Here is a 16,207-nt window from a genome sequence, read left to right on the forward strand (position 1 = left end):
CTCTCAGACCATTGTACTTTGTAATGTGCTCATTAAACCATTACCAATAACATCTTTACTGGTCAGTACCTCAAACCCAGGATAATCCAATTGATCCTAAGAAAAACATCCTGACTCTTTTTTCCAGCTGAACCTCTCAGACTGATTCTTTTACTCTTTTTTAACCCCTTTAGTAGTCAACACTGGTCCCAATACCTTCCTTTTCCATTTTCTGCTGCCAGAAAGGTGATCCATCTTTCTCTCCCACTGGGGAGGTCTTTGCTAGAGGTATACAGAAACAGATGGTAACGGGAAACTCAGTGCACCTGGTACCCAAATGCCACAAGAAAACTAATTTATCATGTCCAGGAGTGACTGACTTAATGGTTCAACTATTCAGAATAGCGTTTGCCTGAGTGTGCTCCAACTGCTCTGGGAATTCCAATAGAATGGGGGTTCCAAAAGAAAAGTCTGATATTGCCAGTATTTCCCCTACTAAAACATTAAAATGAAATGTTGTTTTTAAAAATACATATCACATGAAGCAAATTTTGGATTAAGAACTGTGATTTCAATGGCCCTGGGAGCTCACAGGTGAACACCTCCATCAGTGCAGGTGGACACTTTCTCTGCAACTTAAGTCTCAGAGAGTTGACTAGAAAAGTCACATCAGACTCTCCTAGAAACAGAGGCATACTAAACCATACGTAAGGATTCCTCTGGGCCACATATTGACTTAGAAAGCCAAACAATTATATATTTCTTGTTTCATTAATATATTAATACATTAAATTCATAGAGGAGCTACATTTCAATCCCAAGGAGTGCTGTGTACTGTTTGAGGGAGTATTTGGTATACCTCTAGCCTAGATTACTCTAAGACAGTGATAGGCAAACTATGGCCCATGGGCCAGATGCAGCCCCCTGAAATGTTCGATCCGGGGAATAGGACATTATTCCTAATCTGACAAATACAATGAGTAGGATACAATACAATACAATAAAACTTTGAAAGAGTTGCCTTAGAAAAGGACTGACAGATGAGCATTTCCTTTCCTTTGGCCCCTTCTTTAAAAAGTTTGCCCATCACTGCTCTAAGAGGTTAAGTGACTAGATATGCCTAGGGGATACACAGGCAGGAGGTATCAGAGGCAAGATGACTCCAGGAGCTAGGTCTCCCTCCAAAACCAGTTATGTATATACTACATCATGCTTTTCCCTTGGATGTATAAAGAAGCTTAATTATTTGATTTTTGCTGAAAAAATTTCTGGCCACCCTCTCCTTTGTTTCCATAACATTCTATATCCCTAACCTAACTGAGCCAATATTTAGGTTTCTATCAATCTATTTCAAATACTCCTAAATGTTGGCTAGCCAAAATGGTTTGGAAAATGATGATTTAGGGAATATTTAGAATGCCACAGCCTGAAAAAAAGGTCACAAAATGAGAAAACACTTGCTAAGTACTTACTATGTACTATATTAAGTGCTAGGGATACAAATTAAAAAATGAGATAGTCACTGGTCTCAATAAGCTAACAATCTAATTAGGGGAAAGAACACATCTAGGAAGATTCAATTGCAAGGCAAATGAAGAGGTCCAATTATCTTTAGGAAGCAGAGGCAAGGCAGATGACAAGGCCCAATCATAGTACTGATATATTGAAAAGTTCTAAAAACAGGGTCATGTAATTCAGCAGATATTTTATCAAGGGGCAGCTGGGTAGCTCAGTGCATGAGAGTCAAGCCTAGAGACAGGAGGTCCTAGGTTCAAATCTGGCCTCAGACACTTCCCAGCTGTGTGACCCTGGGCAAGTCACTTGACCCCCCCCCCCATTGCCTACCCTTACCACTCTTCCACCTAGGAGCCAATACACAGAAGTTAAGGGTTTAAAAAAATAAAAAACAAGATATTTTATCAAGCACATACTACCTATGCCTTCACTGTAGCATGCAGAGAGCCCTGGGCACTTGAAAGTTATGCCAATGGAAGATAATTTCTAGCAGGTACTACCAAGATGGAGAGGTTTCAAGTATAGCTCTTGCAAGAAATCAAAGATCTATCATCCAAAGCCTTGTATGTCTTTCCTCAAGCTAAGCTAGACAAGGCCAGAACTTAGAAGGAAATCAAACATTTGTAAAGTATAAAACACTACAGCATATAAGAATTATTATTGATTTGTGGTTATTGTGGTTTGGTGAGCTGTGCTTTTTGTAGTGTTTTATAGGAAAATTGGGGTGGGGTTGAGGGGTCTGGCCTGCTGCCTCCTGGAAACTGCCTGTGAGGCTGGAGATTGTGTCCGATCTGTTCAGTGGCACCACTCTGACTGCACACGGAATTCTGCACTCCATCTGTTTTTGACTTCTAGAGTTGGGAAGTAAATACTAATGAAGTAGACTTTATCAGTCCCCAATTTTCCTTATTTTATTGGAAAAAAATGTTCTTGAAGGAGTAAAGCAGAATTTTCCTTTATCATTAAAAGATCCCAGGGCAGACAAGATCAAGAATGGTCCTGATTCTTTAGAGTGACAAGGATCTGAAAGATGGCCTTTTATTACTGTGTTTATATCACTTTCTTCACAGATTATACAAGACCAATACACAATACACATTTAACATCTCTTATAACAGCTCCTGCCATGCAGTAGAGAGTCTAACTCTATGGCAGAGTGGTAACTAAACAGGGTTTTTTTCCAAGGCATTGAGGTCTGGGGTGGGGGCCATTTCCTTCTGGAAGATGTTGCTTCCTGACTTGGAAGGAATACTTCCTCCTCATAAGAGCTGTTATCTCTATATTTCATCTTGCAATCCTCCCTTGAGCCCTATGTCTTCCCTTTCAACCCTCATAAGGGCAAGGTCTGGATTGCCCCTTCTTCCATTGCATCTCATGATCTGGCTTCCTTTATAACCCCATCCTAACATACACAATCATTTTTTTTCCAGGGGAAAAAAATTCCCACATGTTCCATTCTAATTTTCCATAACATATACCTCTACTTCTTGAGGACGACCTTACCTCTGAACCAGGCCACCTGGCATAATGTCACTCATCTACTTCCTTTTTTAATTCATTTTCTGGCTCTTCATCTATCCCCTCCCAGCTCAGAGAAGAGAGTTTCCTCTTCTTCATAGCTACTCCACTCAGATATCTGGCACTATTTTCAAAGTGAGATTATTCTATCAAAAGGTGGCTCTTTATTTTTGTGCTGTTCACATATCACCTTCTGCTCAGTCATACAAATGTTGCCAAGGGCTGCTGAGCTGCCAAGAAAATGCTACAGCCTCTTCTTTCTTCCTCTTTCATCACTTTATTCTGCTTTGACAGTTAGAGATGACTGAAGGAAAGCATACAGGGTCATTAAATAGCAGATAAGGCTTTCTTTCCTGCAGTCCACAATTCTTAGGGAACAAGAAAAAGGCAATATGGTATAGTGGAAAGAGAAAGGCCAGCTTGAGTGAAATTCCAAATAAGTGGGTCCTAGCTCTCTTGGCTTTGCTATGTTCTTGCTATGGGAATACTTCCCTCTCTGACACACTTCTCATCAATAACATGAGGACTTTGGTTGAAATGATCTCTGCTATCCTGTCAGGCTCTAACTAAGGTCCCTTCCAGCTCTAATACTCTGTGATTTCTCTCCTTGCCCTTGCCTTAAAGCCTGAAGGAACTAGTTTATATAATCAAGGCTTTTATGATATATTTTAGTAACAAGAGTCCTTTGAATGAGGCCCAAGAGGAATCCCACTTATATTGAATTACACTCTATAAAGGTAAAACCTTCCTCCTAGACTCTATATTTCATCTTTTCTTCACTATTAGAAAATTTGCAGATTATAAGAAGATAGAAAGTAGAAGAGACAGCTAATATTTTGAATGATAGAATTGAGCCTCAAAAAGATTGGAACAGTGAACCAAATATAAGAAGATATTATTTAATAGCAATGTAAATTTAAATGTAAAATACTGCATATAGGTTCAAAAAATCAATTTTGTAATACACTAGGTATGCCTAGACAAATAGTTCTAGGGCAGGGTGGGGAACCCTCAGGTTTTAGTATATTTCAAACTCAATGAGTCATAAAGGGCAATTATGTTGACCCATAAAGTAGATCAGTATCAGAAACCAAAGATAGGGTTAGATTATTAGATTTAATAATCTAATAATTAGATTAACTTAGAATATTACAGCTAAAAGAGATATAGAACACGTTCATGTCAGAGCTGATCCTTGAATATAGAACACAAAATATTAGATTATTAGATTTAAAGCTCCCAAAGGACCCTGGAGGTCATCTTGTCCAATAGTTATTTGTCAGAAGAGGAACATAAGGTCTGGAAAAAAGAAACTGACTTGTCCAGAATCACACACATAGTAAGTAGCATGGTGTAATAGAAAGAACAGAGTTAGTGTCAGGCTGACTATGATATTCATCATTGTTTAGTCTTTTCAGTCATGTCCAGCTCTTCATGATCCTATTTGTGGTTTTTTTTGGCAAAGATACTGGAGTAGTTTCCCATTTCCTTTTCCAGCTTATTTTATAGATGAGAAAACTGCTAGTAAGTACCTGAGGCCACATTTGAGGTCAGGTCGTTCCTGACTCCAGGCTTGGCACACTATCCACTGTGCCACCTAGATGACTATGATACTCATTATCAGTGTGGTTTTAGGGAAACCACTTTACTTCTCTGGGCCTCAGTTTCCTCATCTATAAGAGGAGTTGGAGTAGATAAAGGGGTCTGCAAACTATCTCCAAGCTAAAAATGTTTTTTGCATTTTTAAGTAAAGTTCTATTTTATTTAAAAATGTAAAAAACATTCTTAGCTCATGTACTATACAAAAACAGGTGAGGGAAGGTACAAGAGTTTGCTGAGCCCTAGAATAGATAATTTGTAAGAGCCCTTCACAACTGTCAACTTAGAACTATGGTTCTAAGAAGCAGAATTCTGATTTGAACCCAGAACCTCTAATTCCAGATCTAGTGTTTATTTCATTGCTCATTCCATTATACAATATTGTTTCCAGTCTAACCCACTATAGCAATCCTTATGTTCTTCTCTCATTCAATATTTGTGCCGCTAATACAATAGGCATTGAACAAATGCTTGCTAAATGAACAAAAAAGCAGCAATAGATTTTACCAATGGAACTCAGTCCACTATGTTATAGATCAGTGGTTCCCAAACTTTTTTGGCTTACCGACCCCTTTCCAGAAAAATATTACTTAGCACCCCCTGGAAATTAATTTTTTTTTAAATTTTAATAGCAATTAATAGGAAAGATATATGTGTTGTTTCTAGCTTTTTCATAAAATATAGTAAAGAAAGGTATAAATTAGAAACATTGAACTTTGAAATTATGAAACTATTTATTGAACTCAGAATAGAATGTAATACAAAAAAAGTTAAAACCTGTGGCCATCAACACTCCACTGGATCGCTGCAGCACCCACCAGGGGGCAGTGGCACCCACTTTGGGAATCACTGTTATAGATGATTCAAGAGAGAGAATCTAGCTAAAGATCTTTCTAATTGCCTCTCCAGGGCTAAAATAAAATCCTGATTGACAAAGAGGTGAATGGGGAGAAAGGAGTTATTTTTTTCCACCTTCTATACCATCTCTAGACCTTTTTTTGCCAGCTTCTGACCATTATTCACAGATGGTTTTTCTCTTTACACAGGTGAGAAAGAAACAACAACAGAAGAACCTAGCTCTCCTTTGAAGACTGCCCCTGCTTCTCCAGTGAAGAGTCCATCTAAAGCAGAAACAAAGAGTCCTGCCCTTTCTCCATCCAAATCTTCAGAGGGTAAGTTAAGCTCAAAGGGGGTGACCTGAAAGGGAAGTGCATTCAACTGACCAAAGAAAGTCCCTGCAGAGAAGATAATGAAGATATATACATATATATGAATGGATAAGGAGCACATAAAAACGACATTCTGCCCCCCTTTCCCGCAGAGAGCTGAAATACAGATTGCCAAGTGTATATCTGCATCATTTTTAATCTATCATGCTAGTCTCAAAGAACACATTTTGTGAAAAAGAAAACAAAGTCATAGCCAAAGGTTGTTTCCTACTCTGAGTAATATATCACTACACTTTGGAATGAATTCCCACAGGTAAGAATGTCTAATCTCCTGCTGTCCATACAGGACTAAAACATTTCAAATAATCATCACAGGGTTGTGGAAAGAGCAGGTTTTGGAGCCAGAAGACCCCCAGGTCCCAATCCTATATTTAACACATATCAGTTGTGTGTTTATGGCAGGTCTCAGAATCTCTCTCAGAATCTCATTTTCCAATGTATAAAAATGGAGGTACTAAAATTTTTCTACTGCCTACCTCCAAAGAGATTTTGTAAAGTCAAAGTACAACATAAATGTGACTTTGTTATTAACCTGATCTCTAGGAAGAAATCTACAGACTTATCAATGAAGAGCTTCTTCCCAAGATCTAAGTTCAAACCTTCCATTTTAATTCCTTCCAGAATAATAAGCAAATGAATGTGATCAACAATAATAACTCAATTTCAAATAGTAACTGAATCAACATATGACCATTTTCATCTATGCAAGAGAATCATGGAAGAAATCATTTTTTGGAATACAAGTTAAGGCATTTGGATTCTGGCTCTAATCCTTTCAAGCATTTAAATAGCCGTATGACTTTCAACAAATCACATTACCTCTCTGTGCCTCAGTTGCTTCTCCATCAAATGGGGCCAATAATACCTGCCCTATTTACCACAGAAGGTCATTGTGAGTATTAAATGTCGTAATGTATAAAAATCCCATGAAAATGTGTATCTATTACATAAAAATATATGTGCACGTGTATATACATATAAGCTCATATTCCCATATATATGTGCATGTGTGTGTTTTGTAAGTATATATATTGGGTATGCCAAAAGTCTTAATGCATCTTTAAGCTTTAATTGGTTTGAAAGCTATTAATTATTAAAAATAGCTATCAAAATAGCTAAAATTGCAAATTACTGAAATAGCTTATTATTTTTAAATAGCTATTAATTCAATAGCTTTTAAAGCTTAAAGCTACACTGAGACTTTTGGAATATGGATTTATTGTTGCAATTAGTTGTATAATAGTATTATAGCATTGCTAATCACATAACAGAGTGATACAGACATTTGACAGTACAGGGGATAGATAATCAGGCCTAGAATCAGGAAGACAAATTCAAAACTCGGTCTCTGATACTTAACTAGCTATGGGATTTCCAGGCAAGTCACTTAACCTTTATCTACCTCAGTTTCCTCATTTGTAAAATGAAGATAATAAAAGTACCTCCCTCCCAGAGTTGTTATGAGGATCAAATGAGATCAGCTTTGTAAAGCACTTTGCAAACCCTAAAGCGCTATATAAATGCTATCATTATATAAATTATTGACCAAAATCACTGATTTCATACAATGCAATGCAGCAGAGAGATGCTGGCCTTGCAGTCACACTCAGGACCTATGTGACCAAGATGAGCTTATACAAATTTCTTTTAGCATCCAAGTTAAGGGATATGAGGGATGGGTTGTGATTTGCTTCTGGAGAAGGACTTTCCACAACAATAAATAATGAGATCATAGATTTAGAGCAAAAAGGAACCTTAGAAGAAATCTAGTCCAACTTCCTCATTTCACAGATGAGGAAACCAATATGCCTAAGAAGGTCAAAGAGCTTCCCCCAAAGTCAGATGTCCTAGACATCAGAGCCAGTATCCTTTCCATTACCCAGGTCCTTCATAGATAATATAATTATTTTTAAAATAGTATATAGTACCATGCTATATTTGTTATATTTATATTATATGCAAAAAAGTATACTGTTTCCCATGCCTATGCCAAGAACCCATCACACTACATCACTGCGGTCTAATCATCTTTATTATGCTCCTTTCAGAATATGAGCACTCTACATTCCCCTAGAGAAAGTTTCCTCAGCAATGCTAGAAGGTTCCTACCTCTTAGGATCAGGGCTCGCAGAATCACAGACAATTAAAGCTATACTGAGCAAGATACCCCAGAAACAACCACTTTACATATAAGGAAACTGAGGCCTAGAGTGAGAGAGTAACTTTCTAAAATGCACATAGATAGCCAATAGCAGAGCTGAACTTGGCTCCTGGTTCCTGGCTCTAACTCCAGTGCTCTTTCCACATTTTAATAACCATTTAGGAATCCACCACAAACTGGGTGTGTTTTAATTTTTTAAAAAGGCACTTCTGCCCAGGATTCCTTTATTCCTTAAATCAACAGTTTGCCTAAGAATGAGTGTCTTAAGAATACCAGAAGAAAGCAGTCAGAGAAAGGCTTCTTTCGGAGCCAGAGTCAAGCAAACCGGTGTTCAGTGACTGTTGTTTTTCTCCTTGTGTCTCATTGTGGTGTTGTCCAATTTGTCTCCACATTCTCTTCCTTTCTCTTCCCATCTGTGCTTTCATCAAAGGAGTTACCTCTGATTCTGAATACTTGTCTATGTAGTAAGTATAGAGAGGCTGTTTACTAACTGTACCTACCCTTGTGCCGGGGAGGGAGGACTTCCTTTGGCGACTAACAGGAACTACAGCTACAGAACTTAGTGGAAGCAAAAGAAATTCTCTCTCCACCTCTCTTCCCAATCCCTCTCCATGTATGTCTGTATGAAGGGCAACACCCTGGATGGGAGATCAAAGTTAAGCCATACCATGTCAATCTGGCCTCCTTCAGGGACACTTCTACTCAAGCCTCCCCTCCATAGAGTGGGGGGCCCAAGGTCTGGGGCAACAGCTTCCTTGTCCTCCTTGCTTTGAAGCAGCCAAATCCTCTGTGTTGCCTTTTGGAGATCCTATAACCCATACCGTGAACGCCTGGGCCAATTCTAGGAAGCTACCACCTATCCTAAGATGCTGAGTGGGAGCCAAGGAATCCTTGGAGCAATTATAGCTACTACATCAAGGTTTGGCGCTGGCTAGGCCTGTCCTGGCTCTCTCCTGAACCCAGAAAGTACTTGTAAAACACTGAGAAAACCAAAGGGTGAGGGAAGGGTGTTAAGAAAGGAAGTAGAGATGGCTGTTTAATTTGCACTCTTTGGATACCTAGCAGGGGAGGAACAAGAAGGAACAGCATTATTTCTTTTAAATGTATATTAGTCTTCAGGGTACTAATTCCTTATAATAACTGTCCTGGAGCTGGTTTTCTGAGCCCTCTGCTTTCCAAACCTCTTCAGGAGGGAGAGCTTATACAATGGGGCCTGCAATAGATAGCATTGTGCCCTCACCATCTTCATCAAAATCCTGCAAAGGACTAAGTCAGAGATGGAAAGGTGCCCATCTGTGGCAAAGCTATTTCTTATCACAGAAATGGTGGATGTAGTGCCAGGTCAGCAGAAAGCTTGAAGTCATCAGAAACAGGACTATGCTCTGTCATTCCTCCTTATAACTTATCCAGCTCCCAAGAGTACAAGATTGATTGAAAAAAGGAAATTTATTATTTCGTGCTTACTATGTGCAGCAAGTAGTGTTGTGAGGAGGATTACTTAGTTATTATTTTGGAGACCTAGCAGGAAGGGCTTGAGAATTCCAAATGGAATAGGGAAGCAGGAAGTGTGGCTCTCTCTCTGAGACGGACTCCGTGGTGGTTGGGACAAGTTGTAACTGACCCTGGGAGACCTCAGAGGAAGTGGAGTTTGCACCCTGATTCCCTGGGATCCTGAAGGAAGACTGTCATCTACTTGTGGGAGATTTTTGGTAGAGACTATTAATCCCAACCTGAGTTGCAGGTTAACTAGGGCTGAGTTAGCTCCCAGAATCTACCCACCTGAAAGAGTACAGCTAGTGGTCCTGGAGGAGCTGCAACATCGCTGGTAGTGTCTTGGTGTGAGCTCTTGTTCTTTGTTCCTCTTCCTCGTGTATTATGTTTCTCCCCTTGTTTCTGTGTCATGTCCTTGAGGATTCTCCACATCTGTACATTCTGAGCATTTGCATCGTGTCCCTTGCCAGGGAGGAGAACACCCAACTTGCCTTCCTTATTGTTCTCCCCCAGCTCCTAGGACCAAGGGTGAGAGAAGACCATTCTCCATGGGGTGGCCTGGCTCAGAGTGTGAATAAAGAAAACACATACTGTACAAATGAAAATAAATGTAGAAAGGAAAGAAGATCTCTTAAGCCTAAAGTTCAAACTGCAAATATATTCAGTAAAAAGTTCTCCAGTCCCTTTGCTATCTAACCAGTGTTTGCTCTAACAGCAGTGGAGCCTAACCTGGCATGAACCTTGGCTGTATCAAGCCCTAAAGACATTGCCAGTTGCCCAGTTGCTGCACCTTTTGACCACTAGGACTTGTCATACTTTCTACTGGGAAATGCAGTGCCTGGAGCAAACACAAAGAAAGGGGTTTGGCATTCAGTGCTTCTAATAGACATGCAGGCTGTCTGTTATCCCAAAGGGATATTGCTAGTACCTAAGGGCTATAGAGTTTCACCTAGCTCCATTTTCTTTCCCACCCTGTACTCTGGATGTCCTACAATCTCTCCTGCCTCCACTGCTTCATGGGCTCCCTTCCTCTTCATTAAAGAGTGAAAAGTTAAAAGAGCAATATAAGTAAAAGCAACATATTTGTCTTCCTCTCCCCTATTGGACTAATTGCCCACTGAACCAGGCTACCCCATGGAAAATGGTTCCCTTGGTTCCAGGAGCCTTGGTGTCTTTGGGTACACAAGCAAACCCAGGGCCAAGGGAATATGGTTCTTGGACATACTAAGATATAGGAGTTGGGCCTCGAAGAAAAGACAGAATTTAGACAAGTAGAGAGAGCATGAGAAATATGGAGGCTATCATTCCTCCAATTAGAACAAAACATGGGCACGGGGCAAGATTTATGAAGGTAGACTAGGAATTCAGAGGTATAGTGTTATTTAGACATTAAATTATTCAAGGTCATAATGAACAAAGAGAAAGGTTGGGAACTGAGGCTAAGCAAGACTGTCTTGTGATTGAAGAGAGTGGAAGGAAGTGTTCCTATCTCTCCAGATTCTGGATATCTCCAAGCCTTCATCCATTCTTGTGAAGAATACTGTCATAGGTTCTAGAGGAAATAAAAAAACTTAGAAAACACAAGGTCCTTCACATCAGAGGACTATATACTACTCTACATGCTTATAGTCTAATAGAGGAGAGGAAGACAAATATATTACTTTTTTACTTTTACTTATATATTGCTCTTTTAGCTTACCAAAGCATGTCTACATAATAATATACATTTAGAATTGGAGGGGACCTTAGACTTTATTGACACCAACCCTCCTCATTTTACTAATAGGGAAACCTAAGTTAGAGGTATTAAGTGACTTGCTCAAGGTCAAAATATAGGAAAGTAGCAGAGCCACAATTTAAATCTAGGCCCTCAGACTCCAAATCTACTTCTCTTATCTACTATGTCACATTGCTTCCACGTAAATTATATAATTCAATCATTAGACCAACCTTATAAGATAAGCAAGCCAGAGATGATCCCCATTTTACAAAAATATAGGCCTAAAACAAAGATAGATGTAAAATAAAAACGAAGGGCTGGAAACAAAAATTACTTTGCATCAGGTGAATTTTTAAATAAGCAAAAACAAACATTCACAATGTAAAAAGATGATAAACAAGGAAATTAAATTAGGCTAGAAGGAAACAGACAATAAATGGCTATTAATATCAAACTTAATATATGCCAAATAACTTAGCATTTAAATTCATAAAAATAAAATTAACTGACATAGAAAGTAATACAGTAGTGACAGAAGATTTCAGTATACCACTCTCAGTTTTAAATAAGTCTAACAGAAAGATAAATAAAAGAGAAAATGCAGGATTAAAAGAACCTAGACCCATGGTAGTTTATTGCCTTGGTCAAAAAAAAACCCAGCTATGTCACTGCATAACTGTTTAAAAAATTAATCATTTGGATTCATACTTAGATGGTGTCCTTTTCAGCTCTGAATATGACAGAAGTCTGGGACTGATGACTAACTCATTAGATAAAAAATCTATGTTTCAAAAAGACCTTAACAGATAAGAATTATATGTCAAAAGCAACAAAATAAAAATACATATAATAGATGTTAGTTTTTCATTTATGTTAAAAAATTTAGTTCCAATAGTACAGAATAAGAGAAACATGGCCAGACAACAGCAGTTGATGTGAAAATAATGCAGCAGTGTTAGGTGTCTATAAACCCAATATAAGCTAACCCCAATGACTTCACAGACTCCCCCGAAAAAAAATCAGTGTAATCTTAGGCATCTAAGTATGGTGTCCAGCATCTAGGAGGTAAAGGCTCCACTATATTCTCTGTCAGTCGCAGGATATCTGTAGCACTGTAATGAATTCTGGTACTTAACATTTAAGGACTAACAAAAAATTCTTTTCTAAGAGAAGATGAAGAGATCTGACTCTGTTCCAGGAGGAATAATAAAAATACAGAAGATGTTACCCTGAAAAAGAGAAGACTTAGGGAAATAGGATAGCATTCTACACATATTATACAGGGTCATCATTTGGAAGATTAGATAAAAATAGATTATTCTGTATGGCTCTAGATGGCAGAAATAGGACTAATGGGCATTAAGTTAGAGATGGGTAGATTTCAACTCAAAATAAGGAAAAGTTGAGCTATTCTAGATCTAAAATAAAATAATTTTAAATCAGTTATCAAAGTAAGTCTAGAATCCAAGCATCTGATTCCTAGTTCAATGGCCTTTTCGCTATGCCTCACTTGTACCTCACAGGAGTCAACTTCCATAATTCAGATGATAAGGGGAATGTATTGAATTTTAGAGAAGAACTACAGCTTTTCCCTTAGTATGACAAATTTATGTACACATATCCATTTGTTGATAGATACCAAGTTATTCATGACAGCTACATATACATGCCTTAATCTCTTCTCCAGTAGGTTAATAGTTGGTCATTCTAGTTATTTTCTATTGGGGTTTTTATTGGGGTTCATCGCTGAGGCTGAAACAGATCCCCCATAAGGATCACACAGGTCAATCAAAACTGAAAATAATAGGGCTTTTTATTTGGAGTGTTTGAGAGAAGCCTACGTGGCTCAATTGAAGAACCCTAAAGCAACACAGAGAGGAAATCAGGGAGTATGAATGGATAGAAACCAGGGTAACATTTACCCCTCTCCCAAATTTGGGCAGTAGCTAATACCTGCAAACAAGGAGAGTCATCCCTCTCCTTTGAACTGGCACCTCCAAACAGAACAAGGAAGAATAGGAATGTCTTTGGGGAGCTTCAGGCACAGTGATCTTCTAACCATTAACAGTGTTCCCATTCTTGAGCTCAGCCTATCCAAAATTTAACTATGTTTTGCCTCAAATCCTCCCCACTTCACAACTTCCCTATTACTTATTAAGGGCATTACCGTCTTCCCAGTCACTGAGGCTCACAACCTAGGTGTCCTCCTCGACTTCTCACTTCCACCCCCATATCTAATCTGTTTCCAAAACTTGTCAATTTTACCTTTATAATATCCCTCGTTCTGACCCCCGGCCTCTCCTCTGACACTGCCACTGCCATTAGAGAAAAATGGGAAGACGGGAAACATCTGCTGGAGAAGATGGAAGGGGAAGGGATCAAAGACATATGTAAAAGCACTCATATGACAGAAAAGCAATCTCATCATGGGAGGAATGAAGGAGGAGATGGAAGGGTATGGGAGGAAACCTCGCTGTGTCTTATTTCCTTCATTTGTAAAATGAGGGCATTCATTGGTGATCTCTAGGTCCCTTTTGACTTATCCCTGAGCAGATGCCCACCTTGCCTGCCCCTAATCCTGCTCCATTTTACTCTGCATTCTCCTTGCTTCCTGGACTCTATGCACTAGCTAATTTGGACACCTCTGCCATCTAAACCTGCCATGTGTTCTCCCTACACTACGCATTGCTCACGCAGTTTCCTGTGACTGGCACACCCTCCTTTCCTTCTCAACCCGTTGACAATCATAGGGGGAATCAACCCCATCTAGTAAAGCGCAACTCAAATGGCACATTCTCTAGGAAACTTTTCCTTAACCTTTTCAGTAAGGCACATATCCCTCTGTCTTCACCTAGCTAATGTATTTATCATGGTTTACTGACTGTTATAGTTCTCTATTTGTGATCTATAACTCAACTAGAATGAGGGCAGAGGTCATGTTTTATCTAAACTTTATACCCCTCTCCAGCACTTAGTACAGTGTTCTGCACACAGCGGGTGCTTAATGTTCATGCACTGTTTTAAAGTCAGACTTAACTGTATTCTCTAATTGCACCAGAATAAGAACTGGAAAATCCACTTGAAGAAAACTTGCCACTATCTATTCTCTAGCTAATTTTTATTTTCCCCTAGAGAGTTGTTTCAGCCCCTAGAGAGGCAGGAACTTTCACACAAATGTAATTAATTTATATATTTTAAAATTCATAAAATGGAACCCTTGTCATTGAATTCTCCCTTCTGATCTTCCTGATTTTTTTTCTTCTAGTCATCTCTTCCCAGGACGGCTTTTTTCAAGCATGCATGGCAGTGCCCTCCCTTTTCCTGTAACCCCCTCTTACGTCCATTCCCTCTCCTCTTGGTGGGAAAGGCCCTGAACTAGGCATAGAGTGGCACAGATTGGGCTGGTCCTGGTTTGGATCAAAACTATCACCTGAGCTGTCCCCTGCCACCTCCTGACAAAGATATCAGCCCTTTACTGGGTACATAAAAATTTAGACAAGAATTAAAAGTAATTTCTCTCTCAGGGACTCTCTCACCTGGATAGACTACATGGCGAGTGGCCCAGGATATGGATGAGATTTGATTCCTTTGGTCCTAAGCACCCTACAAGCCAATTTGCCCTTTCACATGCTCCAGAAGAGTAATGGCCAGGTCTATCATCACTACCACATCCTCCTTTTACCAAAATGTCAGAAATTGTGGCCTGGGGAATACCGTTCCCCATTTCTCAGTATCCCCATCTCTGAGACAAGGCAATCACCCTGGGCTGTGAGGCTGACCATGTGGCTGTAGGGTGCTTTGGAAACCAGGGGTGGATGCCAGGTTGCACTTGTATCTTATCACCCAGCAGCTGTCCTGGTCATCATGGTAGAGTGAATAGAATGAAATCTCATGGATTATGTCTCTTTATTTTTTGAAGGTGTCAAGAAGACTGAAACAAGTAAAGCTGCTGATGAATCTGAAAAGACCATTCCAGAAGGGGTAGTTGTCAATGGAAAAGAGGAAGACCAGACAGTAGAAGAAGCTCTCAGCAAAGGAATGAGTCAGATGACTACCAATACTGACACAGAAGTGGATGCCTCCAAGGAAAAAACTGAGTCAGTCACCAGTGGTCCCATGTCCCCAGAAGGTTCACCCTCTAAGTCCCCATCCAAGAAGAAAAAGAAATTCCGAACCCCATCCTTTCTGAAAAAAAGCAAAAAGAAGGAGAAAGTGGAATCCTGATTTTTCTATCCTCAGGCCTCCACTTGTTTCTCCTTCTCTCCTTCCCCTTCCCTCCCCCTGTCTCTGTCTCTGAAAGTACAGAGCCACGGAAGGATAGAGTAAGATATAGACTTGTACAGCTGGAAGAGACCTTAGAACTCATCTAACACCATCCTTTCAGATGACAGAGGAGGACATTGAGGCTCATCAGGGGGAAGTGACTTGTCCAGGGTCATAAACTAGTTAGTGGCAGAGCCAGGACTAGAATCCAGGTCTTTTGACTCTCAGTCCAGTGTTCTTCCCACTATGGCAAAGCTGCCTAGCTGCAAGCTGCCTTTGTTAGAATGGTGCCCGCCAATACTGAGCCAAAGGCTGGAGACCAGGAATGATTCTCAGCCTCTCACAATCTCAAGCCAAATGTGAGAGGGTGGGGGCTTTCTCAGCTCAGAATCTACTCGTTCTCTCAGGAACCTAGTTTCCTGCTGATATAACTACAGCTAACTGAAATCATTTTGTCCTTCATTTGGGATTCCCATCCCCTTGCTTGAAGACCTAAACACATTTTCCTGCACCCTAAGCAAATGCTGATTTTCACTTTTCTGTTCACAAGGGCTCATTGTTCAGTCTGTATTTCCCTGACTACTAGACCCCAAGCTCTAAGGAAAACACCTCTTTTCATAACTCCTGGGTATGTGTGCATGCATGAGCTCATGCAAGTGTGTGTGTGTGTGTGTGTGTGACAGAGAGATAAGGGGAGGGAGGGGGAGAGAGAGAGAGAGAGAGAGAGAGAGA

At 39.7% G+C, this 16,207-nt stretch overlaps 1 protein-coding gene across 1 annotated transcript in view; it reads left to right on the plus strand.

Annotated features, from left to right (window-relative positions):
• The window catches only part of ADD2 (adducin 2), a 53,446-nt gene extending 38,010 nt beyond the window's left edge, over nucleotides 1–15,436 (plus strand). Inside the window, exons 13-14 of the mRNA XM_044660884.1 lie at nucleotides 5,658–5,783; nucleotides 15,132–15,436. Of these exons, the coding sequence (XP_044516819.1) occupies nucleotides 5,658–5,783; nucleotides 15,132–15,436 (431 nt within the window). The remainder of the gene's footprint in view (nucleotides 1–5,657; nucleotides 5,784–15,131) is intronic.
• Nucleotides 15,437–16,207: the final 771 nt, after the last annotated feature.

Source organism: Gracilinanus agilis, chromosome 2, assembly GCF_016433145.1.
Source record: "Gracilinanus agilis isolate LMUSP501 chromosome 2, AgileGrace, whole genome shotgun sequence".
Classification (NCBI taxonomy): Eukaryota; Metazoa; Chordata; class Mammalia; order Didelphimorphia; family Didelphidae; genus Gracilinanus; species Gracilinanus agilis.